At 63.6% G+C, this 19,990-nt stretch overlaps 3 protein-coding genes and 1 long non-coding RNA gene across 9 annotated transcripts in view; 2 read left to right on the top strand and 2 right to left on the bottom strand.

Annotated features, from left to right (window-relative positions):
- Window positions 1–734: 734 nt before the first annotated feature.
- LOC121039472 (transforming acidic coiled-coil-containing protein 3-like) lies at window positions 735–13,093 on the bottom strand. 5 transcript variants are annotated; one of them, XM_040489725.1, is made up of 16 exons: window positions 12,962–13,093; window positions 10,922–11,084; window positions 10,625–10,767; window positions 8,979–9,911; window positions 7,918–7,993; window positions 7,664–7,769; window positions 5,943–5,995; window positions 5,534–5,637; window positions 5,131–5,248; window positions 4,810–4,926; window positions 4,092–4,168; window positions 3,971–4,014; window positions 3,293–3,453; window positions 1,516–1,622; window positions 1,260–1,380; window positions 735–953 (listed from the first exon to the last, which is right to left on the bottom strand). In XM_040489725.1, the coding sequence occupies exons 1-16, from the start codon at window positions 12,973–12,975 to the stop codon at window positions 888–890; spliced, it is 2,403 nt and encodes an 800-aa protein (XP_040345659.1). In that variant the 5' UTR covers window positions 12,976–13,093; the 3' UTR covers window positions 735–887. The 5 variants fall into 5 exon arrangements, with proteins under 5 accessions (XP_040345659.1, XP_040345652.1, XP_040345644.1 ...); XM_040489718.1 differs by having other exon boundaries at window positions 5,131–5,218; window positions 7,664–7,817; XM_040489710.1 differs by having other exon boundaries at window positions 7,664–7,817.
- Window positions 13,094–13,548: 455 nt separating this feature from the next.
- TMEM129 (transmembrane protein 129, E3 ubiquitin ligase) lies at window positions 13,549–18,950 on the top strand. 2 transcript variants are annotated; one of them, XM_040489749.1, is made up of 4 exons: window positions 13,551–13,926; window positions 15,911–16,385; window positions 17,077–17,236; window positions 17,365–18,950. In XM_040489749.1, the coding sequence occupies exons 1-4, from the start codon at window positions 13,722–13,724 to the stop codon at window positions 17,611–17,613; spliced, it is 1,089 nt and encodes a 362-aa protein (XP_040345683.1). In that variant the 5' UTR covers window positions 13,551–13,721; the 3' UTR covers window positions 17,614–18,950. The 2 variants fall into 2 exon arrangements, with proteins under 2 accessions (XP_040345691.1, XP_040345683.1); XM_040489757.1 differs by lacking the exon at window positions 17,365–18,950 and having other exon boundaries at window positions 13,549–13,926; window positions 17,007–17,228.
- On the bottom strand, window positions 18,908–19,772 carry LOC121039520 (uncharacterized). Its single transcript, XR_005794820.1, has 2 exons — window positions 19,662–19,772; window positions 18,908–19,435 (listed from the first exon to the last, which is right to left on the bottom strand). It is a non-coding gene; the product is annotated as an uncharacterized LOC121039520 (long non-coding RNA).
- Window positions 19,773–19,816: 44 nt separating this feature from the next.
- SLBP (stem-loop histone mRNA binding protein) overlaps window positions 19,817–19,990 on the top strand; it is a 14,662-nt gene continuing 14,488 nt past the window's right edge. Inside the window, exon 1 of the mRNA XM_040496186.1 lies at window positions 19,817–19,824. Within this exon, the coding sequence (XP_040352120.1) occupies window positions 19,817–19,824 (8 nt within the window). The remainder of the gene's footprint in view (window positions 19,825–19,990) is intronic.

The following is a 19,990-nucleotide window of genomic DNA, read 5'->3' on the forward strand; positions in this document are numbered from 1 at the left end:
GACCGGTGTCCGGCCAGCTCTCCGCCCGTCGACGTCCAGGGGCCGGGATCCCCTGATGCCCCTGCAGGCCCGGCTGCCGCCCGGTTCAGAAAGGCTCCCGGGGGCTGCTTTGAGCCCCACTCTGTGTCCCACCCCGAGAACCCCCCTCTCGGGCCCATCCCGTTACCATGTGGTCAGCGAGCAGGTAGGGGAAGGGTGCGGGGAAGGTCCGGGCTCAGGCCAATGTCCGAGGGTCCAGCGGGCCCTCCCCTGGGACAGCCTGGGGGCCGGAGGGGTGAGGGACTCGGACACCGTGGCTTCGCCAGTTACAAAGGTCTGCTCTGGGGGCGGGGGGTGGGGGTGGGGTCCAGGAGGCGGCGCTCGCAGAACCGGCCCACGGGGGGCCGTGGGCTCCGGCCCGGGAAACCTGCCTTCTAGCAGCTGTCTGTCAACTGCGCTAGAGTGCCCGTGACCCCTGGCCAGAGTTCCATCCGCAGGGACCGCAGTCTCGCAAGGGACACAGGCTGACCGTCACCCAGGCTGTTGACAGGTTGCTTTTCCACATGAGAACCTTCGTCCGCTTGGGTTCTGACCTGTGGTCGCGAGGTGGACACTCAGTCCCCCGTGGGGACCATGGGAACCGAGTGGCCACGTGGAGGAGAAGGCAGGGCCGCGGGGGGCAGTGCGGGGTGGGGTCAGCCTCCCGCCGAAGCCGGAAACCTGCAATGTCATCAAAGCCAGAGCAGCTCCAACAGTTGAACTGAAGGAAAACTTTATTAGTCTTCTTGTTAAAGCAACCTAATTTAAAAACGAGCTGAAGTTAAGAAAAAAGAAGGAACACGACACCTTCCACAGACAGACAGACAGACAGACAGACGGGGCAGGGGTGCTGGGAAGGGGCCTCCTGGTCAGATCTTCTCCATCTTGGAAATGAGGTCATCACAGATTCGGGTCAGTTCCTCGTTTTCCTTAGTCTGAAGGAGAAAAACAAATAAACAGGGGTCTGACTTTTTTAGTAAAGATTTTAGTGTCCACATCTAACGTAGAGCTTGAGCTCGCGACCCAAGATCAAGAGTCACGTGCTCCACTGCCACTGCCCGAGCCGGCCGGACCGGATCCCTGGGTTCTGCGCGATTCCCGGGAGTAGACCACGGGGCCTAGAACTAGAAGGCCCAGCACTAGAAGGGACTGGCGACCAGCCCCTGCTACGGGGCAGGTCCCCGAGCCAGGAGGGTCCCTCCCTTCGCGTCCCGCCCAGGGGCCGGGGCCCCGGGGCTCGCCTTCTGCTCGACCGTCTTCTCCAGTGACTGGACGCGCGTCTGCTCCTTCCTCAGGCTGGCCTGGAAGGCCGAGGCCTCCGCCTGGGCCTTGCTGCGCACCTGGGCGATCTCCTCGTTGGCGCTGGAGACGCAGAGGGCGGGGCTGAGATGGGCAAGGACCGGGGTCCGGGGGAGCTGGAGGGTCTCCCTCCCCAGGCCGGCCGGACTTTTCTCCACCCATTCCCAGCCCCGCCGGGCCCCTCCCGCCACCACTCACCGCTGGAGTTTCTCCTCCGCGTGGGCCTTCAGGGCCTGGTACCGCTGGGCCTCCTTTTCAATTCTTGCTATGTAATCCTCCACACATCTCTTCAGCGACTCTTCGTTCTTGAAAGAATGAGCAGACGGGAACCGCTAACTCTGCTGGAGCCCGTCAGGCCTGGCTTCTGGGGGATCCCGGGTCAGGTGTGGATGCGCCCACGACCAAGGGGCTCCGGGGTGTTAACACAACAGCTCTGACAAGGCAGGCTGCGTGGACACAGCAGCAGGCCTCCCCTCCCGGCTTCCATGGCTGCCCACGGCCCCCCTACCCACCCCCCTCAGCCTGCCCGGCGCGCAGAGCCCACGGGTATGGCCCTGTCTCTCGGCCGACCACCAGGACACGCAGACAGGGCTGTCTACCTAAGGGCCGCGTGGGGACAGCCGTGCGGCCAGTCTTCTGCCTGGTTTCAGGCAACGACAGAACCCACAGAGGAGGAGGAGGAGCAGGGGTGTGGCCAGGGGTATGGTCAGGGGGAAGGCTAGAGGCTGAGGCCCCATGCCCCCGGGGTCCCACGCCGTCCCCTGGCCCCATGTTTAAGAACAGCGTTAGCTCCTAAACCGTCTCCCGGTCGTAGAAGGTTCTCTGCCGGCTCTCTCCACGCAAGGCGTATGGCCCGACAGCTCTCGGGTCCCCCCCTGCGTCAGGCTGCCTTCCCCCCCCACCAGCCCCCCGCCCTGGGGGCTGCAGTTAGGCCCCCGCACCCACTGTGCTGGTGCTTCACGGCAGCCGGGCTCAGCCGTGTCCCCCAAGTCATGCTCCGCCTTAGTCCTGGGACCGAACCTCCACCCGGTCCTTTCCCGAGGGCTCTGCCGCAAGGACGCTCGTAACTACGGGGATCAGGCGCCGTCGGCCTGTGGCAGTGCCTACCTGAGGGCAGTGCGGGGGTGGACAGGCCTGGAGGGGAGGAGGCAGCTGGGGGGGTGGGGGTACCGGCCTGGGTGGCTTCCCCCACCACAGCTGAGAGGTGCAGGCACACCCCACCCGGGTCCCTCACCTGCCACCTTGTGGGTCTGTTTCTATGGACTGTGACCCTGGCTCAGGTGTTTCCAGTCTCCTGTGCTAACTATCTAGTCAGCTATCTTTCAAGGAGTTTCGAGCTTTAAGGACTTTCTTCTGCACAGCAGGAACACCACCAGCTGCCCCAGAGTCATGGTGAGACAGTGCGAGCTCGGCCTGGTCCCCGTCCTCTAGGGCCCTTCAAGTCCCCGCTCCTCAGGGCAACAGGCCCTGCCTTTCAGCTCTCTGTGTGGCTGGCTCCCTCCTGCCCGGCAGGTGGCACCTTCCAGGCCCCGTCCGGCCCTCCTCAGGGGCCCCAGGCTACCGCTCCCGCCCCCGGCACAGGCCTGTCCCAGCATCTCGCAGTCACCGGGCCGTCCCTCTACCACGCGGGGGCCTCCCTCTGCCCTCCTGCAGGCCCACCATGCCCAACGGGCCAGGCCCTCCTCCAGAAGGCAGCAGCCTACTCCTTGGGGCCCATGGGGCTCTGCCTCCAGTCTGGGCCCCTCGGCGCCCCTGCTCACGTGCCCACACGTCCCTAGGCACACGGTGGACTCCCCCACCTGGGCCCACCGGCGAGGAAAGACACAGCCCGGCGCCCAGCTGAGTGATCTTTGTGGAGAGACTGCAGCTTCCTGGACAAGATCAGGACCCAGGACAGGCCTGGTCGGGGGCTGACCACAGCCCCCCAGGGACCTTCTGGGGGAGGACAGGCACGTGCCCGCTCGCCGCCACCTACCGTGCGGTACCCCTCGATCACCTCCTTCTGTTTCTCGAACCGCTTGAACAGGTCAGAGAAAGACTTTTCCATGGAGCTCAGGTCTGCAGTCAGCTGCTCTTTCTCCTTCAGAATCTTCTCGATCTCAGCTTTTGCGAGTTCCTTCTGTTTCTGAGCCTCCTCTTGAGAAAAGAGGAAGGGGCACTGGGGATCAGAGGAGCACAGGCGAGGGCAAGCAGGGGTGGAGGGGTGGAGGGGTGGAGGGGTGGAGAGGCGGGCGACCCCACCCATGGTCCCGCACGGTCCTGCTAGTGACTGGGCGACGGGGCCCCTCTCTGGGGTGACCTTCCAGAGCAGGGCCTGGAGGGGGCACAGGCGCCCAGGGTCAGGCGACAGGAACCTAGGGCCCCACGGAGCCTGCAGCCACCGGTCTGTCCCCACTGCCGGGGAGGGCGGCGGGGGGGGGGGCTCCACGGGGCTCAAGACTTGCCCCGGGTGAAGACTGGTGCCCCCTCCGAGCCCCGCCTGACACACAGCCCCCTGGGGGTGCAGGGGCAGACCGCAGAGACAGCGCCCAGGGCGGCGTGCTGCCCTGATGCCTGCAGGGGCCCCAGACACCCGCCCAGGGTCTGGCCCGTTTTGGGGCTGACCAGCACCAGGCCCGCGGTACCGCCGAGGCTGCAAGGTGCCAGCACTCACCCATCGCCTGGTACACGATCCCCTCGAACCCGTCCATTATCTTCCTGCGGGGAGAACAGACGTGCCTGTGGCGGCCCGCAGTGGGTACCCTGAGCTGCGCGGAGCCGGCCACGGGCCTTACCCCATTTCCAGGTTTTTCGCGTGGAGCGTCTCACACCTGCTCCTGAGCAGCACGTTCTCCTGTCGTGTGGCTTCCACCTGCACAGACCACGTGGCAGGTGGGGAGGGGGGGGGGGGGGAGGGGGGGAGGGGGGGAGGGGCGGTGGAGAGCACTGCAGGGGCGAGGCCAGCTGGTACCCAGGGAGAGCACAAGTCCCCTAGGGGCATCGTCTGTCAGAGATGGGCGGGTCCCCCTTGGTGGGCAGGCACATAGCAGGGGTCCCCGCGGCCCCCGGGAAGTATGCCTGTTTGTGGGGGATGCCTCCCACTATAGGCGAGACCGAGAGAGCAGGCCAGCAGAAGGGATGGGGCCAGCTCCGAGCAGGGCCAGGGGGCCAGGGGGCCAGGGGGCCAGGGGACTGGACAGGACGCTGCTGCTGGCAGACGATGTCCCCATCTGGGCCCCGCACGCAGGCCTCCCAGCAGAGGCCTGGCTAAACGCTGCCCAGGGGACGGTGGGGGCAGCGAGGGGACTCGGGGGCTCAAGGTCCAGCGGTCCTGCTTTACGACCCCTGGGGTGGCTCAAAGCAGTGCCCTCGGAGGACACCCGAGACCCTCCGTGTGCAAACGGGTGCTCTGTGAGATGCCGGGTGGGAACACGGGAGCCCCGGCAAGCCGACACCCACGACCCTCCCTGCAGCCGCACGAGGGGAGCCGGCCGCCCCACGCCTCGTCCTCACCGCTGCGTCCATGTCCTTCTGGCTATACTGTGGCACCTCCACGATGGAGCCCACGATGGGGCCCGTGGGCAGCAGGGGACCCCCAGGCCCGAAGATGCACGGAGGGGCGTCCAGCACCTGCGGGGGTGGGGAGAGGGGACACAGCAGCTGGGCCACATGCTCTGACACGCACCTCCAGCTCTACCCTGCCATCGGGGGAGAGGCCCACAGAGGCCGGGGGCCTCTGGTGCCGCGCGGCGACCAAGGGGCCCTCACCACCCCCTCCCCACCCGCCCAGCATGAAGTCAGGCCCTCGACAAGATGCATTCGTGCGTCACTTACGGCAGCGCCCGGGGCTCCTAGGAAGTCCAGGTCCAGCAGCTTCGCCTCGGGCAGGCTTCCCGAGGACGGCGCAGCCACGTCCTGTGTGCTGAGACCCCACAAGGGAAGGTAATCGCACCCGTTTCCCCCCAAGCCCAGAGAAGAACCGTCCTCGGGTTCGTGGGTCTCACGGCCTGTTGCAAGTGCTCGGGCTCGGCCTCTTGACGGGCACGGGGACGCGGGCACCGCACAGACACGGGACAGAGAGGGCGCCCGAGCGCCCACAGAGCCTCATGAGCAAGGCCCCCCCCGCCGTCCCGCCCGCACCTGGCGGCTCCCGAGGCCGAGCCACAGTGTCCCCACTCGGTCCGGAAACCTCCCCTGCTGCTCGGAGCCCACGGCCACGGTGGGGGGCGGGGGCTACCTGCTGGCGTCCGGGGCCGCGGGCGCCGGTCTCTGAGGGCTGTCCTTCAGGAGCGGGTCAAACTTGAGGTACAGGGACTGTTTCCTCAGGGCTGACTCCTTAAACTGAAGGGACGGGCACGTCAGCGGGGTCGCAGAGGTCCCCGACAGGGGGACCGCAGCGCACCAGGAGCCGCCACCTCCCGGGCGGAGTTCACATCCACACCGGGGCCCCGAGACGGGGCCCCGAGGGGCCACCGGGAGACCCGCGCGGCCGTCACAACACCGGCCCCGCATCCCGGGAAGGTGCGGAGGCCACCGGTGCTCGAGCGCAAGGACCCGCGTGACCTCGGGGGTGCGACAGTGGCACAGGGCCGCTCTGGGAGAGCCGCGCTCGGGGAGAGGCTGCCGGGGCGGCGCCGGGGACTCACCGAGGAACTCCCGAACTGCTCCAGATAGTCCACGTCGGCCCCCGTGCCTAGAACTGAGAGGCGGCGCGTCGGCGGGGCGGGCCGGCCCGGGCCGTGACCCTCCCCCACCACCCCTGCGGCCGGGAGCGACCACCCTTCACGTTGAAGCGGGGTTCCTGGCCTCTAACGGCGCTTGGGGCCACGTCACGCCGTGGGGCTGTCCTGTGTGCCGCAGGGAGCAGAGTGGCAGCTCTCCAGGTGGGACAACCCGGGGTTCCCAAGGGACCGGACCGCCCAAGTCGGGAACTGCTCTCTAGAACCACTGTCCAGACTCCTGGAGTTCCTGAGGACATCCCCCCGTCCTTAAAAAGCCTAAGGGCGCCTCACACCACACGGATTAACCCACATGAATCGAAAACCCAAACAGAACAACGCGAAAGCCTTAGGAAGCCGGTGGGCAAATCCTCACAGTGTTGGATTTGACCATGGTTTCCCAGACCTCAGGCCAAAAGCACCAATAGCAAAAGAAAAAACAGGTAGATCAGACTTCCAGGTCAATGTTTGTGCTTCAAAGGACCGAGAAAGAAAAGACAACCCCCGGAAAGAACATTCTCCAAGCCCTAGATCTCACAGGAAACGCTTAGCGGGGACAGGTTTGAAACCCTGACTGGGTAACAAAGAGGAACACTCCAGGAAGACAACAGAGTACCCAGCAGGCCTTCCACAAAACCTGTGAGGGGACGTGAAGAGATGCTGGTCCCCAGGGAGGTGCCGAGGTGGCGCCTCACCGCCCCCAGGACGGTGGGCATCGAAGTCCGAGACACGCAGGTGCTGACGGGGACCCCCAAACACCGTGGCTGTACGGTCGCCAAATGGTGCCGCCCCTCTGGAAAGCCACCCGGCGGTGGCCCCGGCACTTTCACACACCGCGACCCCGGACCCGGACCCCTTCCAGGTTTACGCCCAAGAGAGGCGGAAAGCTGACGTCCACACGAATCCGTGTACACGGATGTTCGCGGCAGCCTTCTACCGGCCGTCCAGAGCAAACGGCCCACGCGGCCACCGGCCGTTGAGTGCTTTGCAAGCGTGGTCCATCCACACAGTGGAACGATCTCGGCCGTGACAAGGGCGCGCTGACACCCACTACAACGTGGATGAACCTTGAGAACGTCACGTTCGGTGAAAGGAACCAGACACAAGACCCAGCGTCACGGGACTCCAGGGTCCCTGTGGGGACGCGGGCCTGCCCTAGCCGAGCTTGTCCGCGGTTTCGGGACCCCCGTACGGTGAGGACCCTCGATCATCCTGCCACAGACGAGCCCTACGTGCCACTGCCAGTCTTCCCTCTGCCCGGAGGTTAAGCAACCGAAATGGAGACCCCAGCAGGTTGTGTCACGTCTACTAGGGCAACTCGATCCCACCCGTGTTGAAGCTTCAGAGCTTCCGGTACATCAGCCTGGGTGCTCTGTCCTAACAGCAACTCTGCAACCCTGTGAATCTGCACAGAACCTCCTGCGTGACTCCCGTCTACTCCCCTGAGCCTCCGACCTCCGTTCCTAGAAGTCCTTTGGGTTTGCGGCTGTGCCCCGAGAACGACCACCTTCTGCTCAACCCGAAGCCCCTGCGTGGATCACTTAAAGCCCAGAAAGAGAGCTGCCGGGAAGCCGCCGCCAGGTACAGGCACGGACGGAACGGCAGGCCGCCAGCAGGGACAGACCAGTGACCAGGGACAACGTACGTACCCTCAGCGGGGTCTCGGAAGTGCTCCTCATCCAGGTCCGAGGGGGGCTCCGGCCCGTGCGGAGGAGGGGGCGGCGCTGACGCACTGGCACGGCCCGCGGCTCCCTCCTGGAAGGAGGATGGCTCCGTGGGGGCACCCTGGGGCAGCCGAAGGTCCTGCACGGGACCCCTGCATCACCCAGTCTTGTCTGGGCACGGTGTCCCACCCGGCCCCCGTATGAACGTGATGACAGCACGCACGTGCACGTGGCCCTACCTCGCCCCCTGCGCCTGGGGTCCCTGCCGTGGTCTGCGTCACGGGTATGTCATCTGCTGAGGCCGAAGGCACCTGCCTGAAGAGATGGGGTCAGCCGGGCCTGCACCCCTGTCCCCCCACCAGCCAGGTGCAGGGGTGAGGCCTGCAGCCCGGCCCACCTCAACTGCACAAGAACCACAAACCTCAAAGGACACCCGGGCCAGGAGCTCCGGGGCTGTTTCAACTCAAAAAGCAAACCCCAAGCCTTCATTTTTTACTAGGAAACTGGCAAAACACACTGGAGGGAGGGGAAGTGGGTGCTGGGGCCGGGAGGCCCGCCCGGTGTGGTTCCAATACCGGGCAGGTAGGGTGCACGTGCCAGAGGGGCAGTCCCCGGATGCCCACCAAGGCCGTGTGTACAAGTGTGGGGGCCGGACCAGCCAAGCTTCTCTCGGGGACCCAGCACTTGGTGGCCACTCAGCAGCCGTCCCCAGAGAGTGCGAGAGAGCATGAAACACCACCCCAAGTGCGGATGGCCACTCCACCGGCTTTGGAAGTAGACAGAACTTGCTAGAAATCTTTCTAGGTTTCCAGGTTCATTACAGATAATGCTCTTAAGAAAGCACAAAGACTTGGGGGGAAAAAAAAGTGCCTGGTTGGCTTTGTCAGTCGAACATCTGACTCTTGACTTCCATTGGGCTCTGCCCTGAGTGTGATGCCTACTTAAGAGTTTCTCTCTGCCCCCTCCTCCTCTGCCTGTGCACACGCTCTAAAATTAAAAAAAAAAAAAAAAAAAAAAATTGAAAAAACAAAAAAGTAGCACAAGAGCTGCCCACACCCCTGTGGAGTGGACGGAACGGGGCACCGCTGTGCACTCCCCTCTGTGATCTTTCACCAGCCGTCTAAGGTGGCCGTGAGCCCCCTCCTCAGTCTCAGGACCCACGACCGGCAGCTGCCTTGTGCAGCCTATGTATGCTCCGAGGCCCCTCCTCGGGGGCACGTGTAAGTGGCATCTCTGGCCTGGGGTCCTCTGGTGTGCTGAGTGACCAGCCACCCCACCGCCACCACCACCAAGTACTCACTGGCTCAGGGGGCAGTGCCCTGTGGCCTCCAGGCCGGCCTGCGGCTGCTTGGTCACAGTCCCCGCGGGCCTGCTCTGGGGGCACTCTGGGGGCAGGGTCTCTCCTCCACTTTCAAATGGGTTAAAGTTCGGGTCATCCAGCTTGCTCCAATCCAGGTCGTAAGACCCCCGGGGGAGGGGAACGGGCCCCTCACCTGCCTCCTCGGGTGCCTTTTCCTGCCTCGGCTCTGGTATCCTAGAGGGAGGTTTAAGGCTGGGTCCCTTCCCCGCTTTCCCTCTGCTGACGGCATTGGCAGACAACTCAAATTCTAGCCCTGTGGGCCCGCGCCTCCAAGAGGCAGCCTGCCGGCCGTCGGCTTCTTCCTTCTGAGGACTTGGGGATGTGGCCCCTCCAGCGTTCAGGGGGCCGTCCAGGATGGTGTTCCCAGGACCAGAAGTGTCTTCAGGGCCAGCGGGGGCCTCGCCAGGCAGGTCTTCGAGGGGCCCTTCTCCACCTGCTCCTTTGAGGAGAGTAGCTGGGGGCAAAGGAGCCCCGGCTGAGGAAGCAGGGACCTGGCTGGAACTTTCTCTGGCAGCCCCACGAGGACCTTCCCTTCTGTCCTGGAGAGCCATCTGGGAAGGGTCTTCTAGGATTTCTGAGGTGGATATAATACTTTTCTCGAAGAAACAAGAACGAGCATTTTCCTCCAAGGCTTGCTCAGGGCTCCTAGACGTTTGTCCTAGAGATGCCACTTGATTTTCAAGACTTTCTGGCATCTGGGGAGAGCTTGAGGGACCCAGGCTGGCCAGCGGAGCAGAGGTGGGTCCACTGGAATACGGCCTATCTTCAGAGGCTGGTCTCACATCCCCTGGAGGCAGGCTGGCATTGCCCATCAATGGTTTCTGGACAATTCCATTGGTCGTTTTGGTGTCAACTTCCTTGGTGAACTGTTGGCTTTTTAGAAACGAACTTAGTTAACGCTAAGGAACCTGTGAGCTTTGTCACTAGATTTTAGTAAGAAAACATAAGCTAAAGACAAGAAAAGAATGTTTAGTCGATCTTCTTCCTGGGATTAACTTTCTCAAGCGTTTCCTCATAAGTCAACACTGCCGGGCCGACTAGGTCACATGGGTTTCTGAGAGACGTAGACAAACGAATAGTCACGGTTAAGGTCTTCTGTGCTAGCCTATCTTCCCTGTTCAGCCGGGACCACTAGCTACATAGTCAGGGACAGGGCACAGGTGGATCAAGGTTTTTCACTGCAGAGAAAGGCAAGGTCGAGAACTCTGCCCGCAGACACAGCAGGGTTTGACAGCGAGAGTGTCCAAGCGGGCGTGCGAGCAGAGAGGTGACCAGGGGGGCGTGAAACCAGGAAGAAGCCAGAGTGTCCTTCCTTAAAGATGCGATCAGACCTCTCATGAAAGAAAAGCCCAGGCCGATTTGCTGGCGAAGGCATAGGAAGGGAGCAGACACGAAACTTAACCTTATCCTAAGCGTTTCATTGTCTGCTTTTCTACTAACAAATGACTCCCGACGCGAGCGCGCTGGGCACCGCACTGCACACGCTTAGAGAGGAAACCAGGAGGAACTCGACCAGACAGAATTTTCCTGCCGCGTCTGCTGGAGTGGATGCGAACGGCAGCATGCCAAGCAGCACCGACACTTACTTCTGTTTCTGGGCCCAGTTTTGGTGAGAATTTTCCAGCCCAACAGTGTCCTCCAGAGCAAAAGGAGCCTCGGGCTTGCTGCTCACGCCAGGACTCAAGATGCGGTGCGTCTGTGGGTCTCGCAGAGGAGTCTGAAAAGTCACCTGTTGGGGAAGGAGGAGACCCGTTCAACAGCTGGTGTCTTCACCACTCTGCCGGCCGTGCCCCCCCCCCCCCCCCCGCCCTGCCCCGGAGAACGAGTCCCAGGGTGGCCTGACGTGACACGCGGTAGATGTGACGCAGGCAAAACGTGCTTACTTTCGTAGCTTTGACTAGGCTCTTGGGTGGCACATTTTCTTTCTGGGACAGACGAAGCACAGATAATCTTCCGGTAGGTTCTGGTGGCGAAAACAGGAACTCACAGTTTTCTGCACTTTTGTCACCAGTGACGTTTTCATCGTTGCAGATCTGCAGACTCATCCTGGAAAAGCAAACAGTGCGTGTGAGCGTGAGGGCTGTGTAGTCCGGATGAAAAGACACGACAACGAGCTGGCCCTGCAAGGCAGGTGGGTCACATCTCAGGCAGCACATCTTCTGCCAGGCAGTCCTTGTACTGCGTCAGGGGACCTGCCGCCTCCCAAGACAAAGAGCTAGAAGGACCTTCGGCCTGCAGCGCAAAGAGGAAGAGTCGGCTTTTCAAAACAACTTGGGTTTTGTGGGTAAAAGTCAGAAGACGGGTGTGCTGGCCTCTCAGAAACCTGGGTCTCCCCTCAGGCCTCTGCTGAAGGCACCGAGGCCGCAGCACAGCTGGAGAAGGCTGCCAAGCTAGCAGAAAACAGGAAAGCAGAGGGGTGCTGTGACTTCTCTTCCACCACAGGCTGGGAATTGGGGGTACACCAGGGCCAAGGCCCAGAGGAAGAGCGGGACGAGGCAGCGACCAGCAAGGTGAAGAATTACTTGGTGGGGGTGGAGGAGCTTCTACACTGAGACTTGGGAGTCTAGAGACGTGCACCAGGGACCTCCACTGAGGCCCAGGGGGCTCCAGAACAGTCCCACTCCGCCCTCCCAGGGTCCTCATGATGGTTACCAGCATCACACTCCCAACCCAGGAGTCACAGGAGGACCTAGCCAAGGGAACATCACAGGTGTTTTGCTGGAGGCTGCAGCTTGAAGAGCAAGGCCAGGGTGGCTGGAACAGAGGGAGCAGAGGTGGCCTGGAAAGAGGCGAGGTCAGGGTAACAAGATGCCCTGGAAGATGTGGGGATGGGGCCGTGTGTGTGGAGGTTGGGGAATGGGCAGGAGGGAAGCGTGGGGTCAGAAGCTCCTGCAGACGGTCAGGGGTGGAATGATAGGCTCTGGCTTGGCCAGCAGGCCCACGAGGCACTTGGGAGTGGGAGAGAAACAGGAGGCAAGGACGACTCAGGTTTTTTGGGGAACAACTGGGGAAAGCAAGAAGGGGGCAGGATGGCTGTAGGGTGAATGAGGGAAGGGTCTAGAGGACACCTTTCTGGCATTCTCTCCCCTGAGGAAGGTGGCGAGACCTTGGCGGGGTCTGTCGGGTTTGGCTTCCGCTGACGATGGCGGCCGGGAGCAGAGGCCGCCAGCCCAGACGGCCTTGTGAGCCGAAGTGCGGGGCAGGAAACGGGAGGGGGGGGGCGGAGCTGCGTGGAGCAGGTGGGGAGAATCGGCAATACCGGGAGGGCTGGAGCCTAGGTTTCTGCGGCAGGTGCAGCTGGAGTCAGCCATGGCTCCCAGGTGGGGTGTGGAGAAAGCAGCATGAAGCTGCCCCGCAGAGCCGGGAAGGGCTGGAGATTAGGAGCCCAGTCTCGGACACCACGCGGCGAGCCGGTGGTGTTAAGGGTGGGAGGTGCACATTTGCAAGGCACGCCTACCGGTGGTATTTGAGGCTGGACGAGGTCAGGGGGTGATGGGAGGGGAGGCCAGCGGACCAGGCCGCGAAGGACCCTGACACGTGGACCTCCCAGAGGGCGACGAAGGAGCAGGGAGGCACCAGTAGGCAGGAGCCCACCAGGCGTCGGGAAGCGGGGAAGAAGTCAGCCAGCTCCACTCCCGGGCTGTGACCGGAGACCAACAGGACACGCGGGCTGCTAGGGGCCCCGGCAGGAAGGTGCCCCTGCAACGGCGGCCGTAAAAGCCGGCGGGCTGGGCTCAAGGGTGAAGGGGTGCCGTGTGGACAGGGGACACGGGAGCCTCCGGAGAAGCCGGAGAGGGAGGAGGTCCTGTCAAGGGCGGGCGTAGCCCTGCTGTCGCGGAGTCGGGAGCCGGGGCGCGGGACCGGGGGAAGAGGCGGGGATGGAGCCCCAAGCCCAGGACCCCGCCGCCGCCGCCGCCGCCTACCTGCCGGCGGCCATACAAAGCCGAAGGAGCGGGACGCGCCGCCGAGTCCGGAACACCGTCCGCCCGCCGCCGATTCAAATACCGACGGTTGGCGCCCGCGGCCAATCAGCGCGCGGCCGGGGGCGGGACGCACGGGGCGCCGGCGGCTCCACTTCCGGGGGCGGGGCACGCTGGGCGCCGGAAGCCGCCGGAATCGCGGCTCGTCTAGCTTGCGGAGGGGAAGGGAAGGGTTGCTGGCGGGCGGGGAGGTGACCTGGGCTCGCCGTCGCCCGGGGATCTCGGGTTCGGCTACGGACGCGATTGGGTTCCGCGGAAAGGCCAAGGCATGACAGCCATTGGCCCAAGCCGCAGTTTCCCCAGTTGTAAAATGGGGCTAGCTGAAACACCGCCCCCAAGGCGGGTCGTGGGATAGAGCCAAACCCTCGCGAGGACTGTCGCGGACTCGCGACTTCGGGCTGTGCTGTGCGGGGCGCTGCAACTCCACTTCCCAGAGTGCCCCGCGGTAGACCTGGTGGCGGGACTCCATTCCCCAGGGGGCCCCGCGTCGACGTGACGTCTTCTAGAGCGTCCCACGCCGATCTGTGGGTGGGGACCCATGGCCCAGAATGCCCCGCGGGCGGGGACACCATCTCCCAGAGCGCCCCGCGCCGGCCGGCGCCCACCTGCCGGCGCCCACCGGCTCGGAGCTGTCGGGTCTGTTTCCCGTCGGGTGCTGCGGGCCTCTCCCCCCTGACGGCTTCTTGGCGGCCGCGACAGCGCGATGGACAGCCCGGAGGTCACCTTCACGCTGGCCTACCTGGTGTTCGCCGTGTGCTTCGTGTTCACGCCCACTGAGTTCCACTCAGCCGGACTCACGGTGCAGAACCTGCTGTCGGGCTGGCTGGGCAGCGAGGACGCCGCCTTTGTATCCTACCACTTGCGCCGCACGTCCGCCACGCTGCTGTGCCACTCGCTGCTGCCGCTGGGTGAGCAGGCCGGACCCTCCCCCAGAGAGTCCCCGGGGCGGGGCGCCGACCTGTGTCCCCCTTGGTGGACAGAAGTGGCCCCTCGGGCTCGCGGCCGAGTTCCGGGATCCCAGAGGTGGCTGGGCCGCGCGGGATTACCTCCCTGTGGAGAAGAGTCGGGGGAGAGTGAGCGGATCCCCGGTCGCCCCGAGCTGGGGAGAAACGGCTGACCCCGAGAGCCGAGGCTGTGGGCCGGCCGCCCCGTGCGCTCTGAGCCGGGCCTCTCGCGTCCGCTGCTCCCAGGAGTGGAGAGGAAGGTGCTGGCGGCAGCTGGTCGCTTGCAGGTGGCGGAAGTGTAGGCTTAGAATACTAGCGGGGAGCATAGTGATGCTTCGCCCAGCCAGGGCAGGTCGTGAGCTATTACGTGAGGCGGTGAGATTCCAACGGAAGGTGGAAGTGAGAAGGAGGCAGAGATGGGTAACCCCATGGGGGTGTCACAGGTGCAAAGGGCGGGGGCAAGATGCTTACACGTTGCCCAGGGGTTGGGCTGGGCGGTGATCCAGGTGCTATCGGGCCTCTCCGAGGCTTGTTTGCCAACTGGTCGGACACCGGGAATTGGCTGGAAAGCCGGTTGCTACCTGTGTGTGGGGGAGTTGTCTGGAGGATACAGAGCAGAAGCAGGTCTGGAAGGGCAGGTGGCTGGCTGGTAGGGGGCCCTGTCTATGGCTCTGTGGACTCCGGAGTTTCTAGCTGCCAGCAGGGCGCAGCAGCCTGGGCTAGGTGTGGAGAGCCACCTGGAAGGGGCTGGGCTGAGGCCAGGCGCGAACAGGAGAGCTGCCTGCCTAACGGGGAAGGTGAGCAGAGGGGAGCCCATGGCAGGATGGAGACTGGGTCTTCGTGGTGAGCTGGTGGTCTCCATGACCAGCTTGGGCTCTCCACCTGCTGTCAGGGTAACTGTATGGCTTTCCCAGCCTGAGACCCCAGTACCCCCTTAGTACCCCTTAGTACCCCTGAGATGAGGAAAGTGCAGTTCAGAACTTGGGCTCCCGGGAGGGTCGTGGGTTGGATTTCTGCCCCGGGAGCTAAGGACCCCCACAGTTTTCTGGAGTCCCTTTATCTACACCTTTCCTATAACCTGTGAGGAGCTGAGCCGTCAGCATGCTGCAGACGGACAGAAACCAGAACTTGGGGAGCTGAGTGACTCATGCAGGTGGAGGAGATGATGCAGCCTGGCCTTGTGGCCAGTCCTGGGTCTGTCTTTTAGGAACTTGTTTTGAAAAGCTTTGAAACGTTATTGTGTGTTACCTGCTGCTACCTAGTAAGTTACCTTAACTGTAGAAACCTGAGCAACAGCAAACAGGTTACCATTATTTCTGGAACCTTAAGCGTGCCCACACAGCCCTTCACTATTTACTTTGTTTTGACATGCACATTGGCCCGGATCTGGCCTGCAGGGGCCCTGGAGCGTGCCCACGACTTTGTGCTGTGCGCCGTTATTCTTTGCTTCCTGTTTGGCACAGGACATCTGTGCTCCGGGATGGGCCACGCTCTTATTTGCCTCCTCAGAAGGGGTGGGGTTGAGAGGCCAAGGTCCCACCCCTGGGAGGGCCAGTGTGCAGCTCTGCCTTGGGGGGGGGGGGACACAAAATTCTCGTATTCGTTTTGGCATTTTTAGTTTTTCCTATTTCAGTAATTGTGTACTACTTATGTAAAACTGAAGATGTAAATTAAAAATGTTTTTTCCTCATTTATTTTACCGTTGTCACGGGCAAGGGTTGAACTGGGCCAGCCGTGGAGGCAGGTAAGGCTCGCCTGCCCTGGGGTACCATGGCCTGGCTGTGGGAGCCGACAGGGCAGAGGGCCAGGCCCGGGGCTGGGGATTAGGGGAAGCACCCCTCCCCCCGGAGGTACAGGGACAGCACTGTGGCCCTTGGTGGGCACTGGGAGTGGAGAACAATGGCTTGGCAGTCCCGATTTCTGCTGAGACCCTCCCCATCCTTTGTAGGGTACTACGTGGGCATGTGCTTTGCAGCTTCAGAAAAGCAACTCTACTCCCCCAGCCAGGCCCCGGAGACCTGGCGGCTCTTCCTCCTGCTGGCAGTGACCCTGCCCACCGTTGCCTGCTCCCTGATCTACTACTGGTCCTGGGATCGGTGGGCCTGCCACCCACTGGCCCGCACCCTGGCCCTCTATGCCCTCCCGCAGTCAGGCTGGTGGGCCGTCGCCTCCTCCGTCAACACCGAGTTCCGGCGGATCGACAAGTTTGCCACAGGGGCACCTGGTGCTCGCGTGATTGTGACGGACACGTGGGTGATGAAGGTGACCACATACCGTGTGCACGTGGCTCAGCAGCAGGATGTGCACCTGACCGTGACAGAATCGCAGCAGCACGAGCTCTCACCAGACTCCAACCTGCCTGTGCAGCTCCTTACCATCCACGTGGCCAGCACCAGCCCCGCTGTGCAGGCCTTCGACATCCGGTAGGTGTGCCTGTGGCTAGGGTGAAAGTGAGGCTGGTGCAGCCAGAGGCGGCCGGTGCCCGGTGCCCGGGTTCCAGTCTCGCGCCTCTCCGGGAGGCCATGACGGATAGAGCGGGCTCTTCTGGCCACCGCTCCAGCGGGACCCTCCCTCCGGGCGCCTCACCCCCTCGCGCTCCCAGGTATTCTCTGCTGCTTTTTCCATGCACTCTGAGCCGCCTTCCACAGCTCTTTTCGGGGGAGCACACTGGGGACATTTGGGGGTGGTACAGGACCAAGGCTTGGTGGCTGCCTTGGCTCTGGGGCCCAAGCTGGGGTCTTCCCATCCCATTCAGGCTGCAGCCAGTCTGCTGTCCCTCTCCCGGGACCCACTTTGGGCCTGACCCCGTTGAAGGTCAGGTGTCCTGTGTTTCGGCTGCAACCCCCGCCCCCCCTCGGTCCCTCTTTGCCCTTGGCTGCATCCCTTTGGGGCAGGTGGGTGGTGCTGGTTTTGTGGGCTCTGGCTTCAGGGCTGTCTTTGCTGGCTGGTCTTCATCAGGCAGCTGGGCTGTGTCTGAGCCCCCTGGCGTTCTGGGAGGTCGTGGGTGCCCTGTCACCCTAGAGGCGCCTTGGCATCCCCATTAGGAATGAAGCCCCGCCCTGCAGAAGGGCCTTGGTTCGACGGCCCCAGCCCAGCAGTCCCCACCTTGTGCAGGCTGAACTCCACGGAGTATGGCGAGCTGTGTGAGAAACTCCGCGCGCCCATCCGCAGTGCGGCCAACGTGGTCATCCGTCAGAGCCTGGGCGACCTGTTCCTGGAGACATTTGCTTCTCTGGTGGAGGTCAATCCGACCTACTCGGTTCCCAGCAGCCAGGTGAGGGCCGGGCGGGGTAGGTGGACTCCCACAGGCCAGGCTCCCTCGGGGCCGGGGGGTCGGGGGGGGGGGGGGCGCCCCACGGCGGCGCGGCCCCACTGCCGGTGACCCTCTGGGCCCGCCCACAGGAGCTGGAGGCCTGCATCGGTTGCATGCAGACGCGTGCCAGCGTGAAGCTGGTGAAGACCTGCCAGGAGGCGGACGAGGGCGAGTGCCAGCAGTGTTACTGTCGCCCCATGTGGTGTCTCACCTGCATGGGCAAGTGGTTCGCCAGCCGCCAGGACCCGCAGCGCCCTGACACCTGGCTCGCTAGCCGCGTGCCCTGCCCCACCTGCCGTGCTCGCTTCTGCATCCTGGATGTGTGCGCCGTGCGCTGAGCCGCCCGGCTGGGCGAGGGAGTGGCCTCGGGGACCCCACTGCCACCGTGAGGAGCAGCCAGGCCTGCAGGCCCGTTTGTGTTGTCAGCCAAGGGTTCTTTTTCCGGCGTGACGTAGGAGGAGGGTTTTTGTTTAAAAAGGAGGTTTTCTGCTGCAGCTCTGGCAGTGACCGTGGGATGGGGCTTCTGTGCCTCTGCTTCCTTTGCTTCCTGTTTCACCAGGTGGGACAGGTGCTGGACACAGAATTCGGTGCGGTGTGGGGCCTGCTTCTGGAGCATTCTGAGGCCACCTGAGCTGTCTTCTGGGAGACCGGGAGTCTGCCCCCGTGGCTCTACCCTGAACCACTTGCCTTAATTTTATGCAGCACACTTGCCTCTTAGTTACGTACCAGACCCAGGTTTATCTAAACTGGTTGCAGTCTGTCCTCCGGGCTCCCATCTCCAAGCTGGCTGCTGGCCTTGTGGTGTTGTGTCTCCTCCACACCCCACCAGGCTGCTCTGATGATCCGGGGGAGAGTCTGACGGTGCAGGAAGAGGCCTGGGGTGCAAGTCCAGGGCGAGAGCACTGTCTGGGGCTTCCTGGTGGCTGTTCCCGGATGGGGTGGCCCCTACCTGCTCCCTGCCTGGGGGAGATCCTGGGCTTCCTGTTAGAGGCTGGGTGAGGGGCTGGCTTCTCTCAACTCCCGCTCTTTAGTTGCATGCTTGTGGGGCTGCCTATCTCTTGGAGAGGCATGCACCTCCCTGCCTCCTGCTGCCCCCATGAGTCCAGGGAAAGGCTAAGCTTCAGACTCCTGGTTAGAGGGGGCACTGAGCTGAAGACACACACAGCGACGTCCCATGTCCAGGCAACAAGCTTGTTGGGACACAGCACAGGGCCGGCCAGTAGGGTCCTCCTGTGTCAGAAAGGGATGTGTGCCTCTTCCCAATTTCTGGTGGCACAGTTGAGAGGGCAGTCCCGGGCCCAGCTCTGACAGATGCGGTTGCCGGAGGGGGTCCTTGCTTGGAGCCCTCACATTCGTAGTCCTAAGCCCCCTAAGCCTGGCTGTTTTAAGCAGCGGCGATGGACCCAGCCGTTGGACTTGCCCAAGGCCACACCGGAACCCCAGGGATTTGGCAGTGGAGGTGGCTCAGTTTTGTGGACCCCCAGGGTACTCTGCAAATGAAGGCTGGCCATCAGAGGGGAGGACAAGCCTAGCCTCGGCCAGCCCAGTTTCCGGTGCTGCCAAAGGAGGGCTAGGTCAGGTTATTTTTATTACAAAAGAAACTTACTTAGTTTTATAAAGATAAACGTATACAGCTAAGCGATACGGTATTTAATAAAATGATAGTCTGAAAACATACCGACTTAAATGGAGTATTTTGTTTTTCCTGATGTTCGAACTGGTAACGGGGAGAAGCCAGCTGAGAAGGAGCAGCACTGTGCCCACTTCAACGTACCCATTTTTGCTTAAAATGAGAAGGGAGGCAGGCGCTGTAGGAACCTTACCCTCCGTTTTTCCCGTTGCAGGCCAGGGCTCCCAAGGGAGTGGGCCCAGCAGTTCTGGGCCTGCCGTTCTGGGGAGGGGGTTGTGGCCAGGGCCCTTGGGGTCAGCATGCAGGCACTCTAGATGTAGGGGCCCCCGTGGGAACGCTGTGGTGGCCCAAGGGCGTGGGTCCTGGGTGAGGCCTCCAAGCGCAGGGGTCGGGGTCATGGAGGGCCCGTGGAGCACGGAGGGGGGGGAGGGGGAGGGTCAGAGAGCCGGAGGCGGCGCTGAAAGCGGCGGAAGTAGACTGCGCAGCGGGGAGGGCTGACGGGGGCCAGCGGCGCCGGGCCGGTGCGGCGGCTGTGGGCCGAGACCGCAGCGTCAGCGCAGCCTCCCTTTCCGGGTTCCCGTTTCCCGCCAGCGCAGAGACCGCCCCCGCGGGGCCGACCAATCAGAGACCCGCCGCCTGCCCGCACCCCCTCCCCCCCGGGAGCGCCCGCGTCGCGCGCGCGCCCCAATCTCCCGCCAAGACCCCCTTCCCCCGCCCGCGGAGGCGCGGCCGCTCCAATTCTAGGAGGGGGGCAACGTTTCTTCGGGCCTCTCCTCGTCCACTCGGACGACGTCGGTCCGCCGCCTCCCCGAAGGCAACGTCGGGGCTGCGGGCCGGCGGCGCCCCGCCCAGGGTCGGGCAGCCCGCGGAGCGGGTTCTGCCGTCTGGACTCCCCCGCCCGCCCGGGCCCGATGGTCTCGCCCGACGCGGCGCGCGCGGGAGCTCGGAGGGGCGGGGCCGCCGGCGCATAAAGGCGGTTGGGGGCGGGGCGCGCGCGCAGAGCTTGTCAGCGCCGGCGCGGGAACGGTCGCGGCCGCCGGCCCCCGACCCCCGCCCGAGGACGCAGCCCGGCGCCACAGCACCCC

This window comes from Herpailurus yagouaroundi, unplaced genomic scaffold, assembly GCF_014898765.1.
Source record: "Herpailurus yagouaroundi ecotype Mexico unplaced genomic scaffold, PumYag 28, whole genome shotgun sequence".
NCBI classification, from domain to species: Eukaryota; Metazoa; Chordata; class Mammalia; order Carnivora; family Felidae; genus Herpailurus; species Herpailurus yagouaroundi.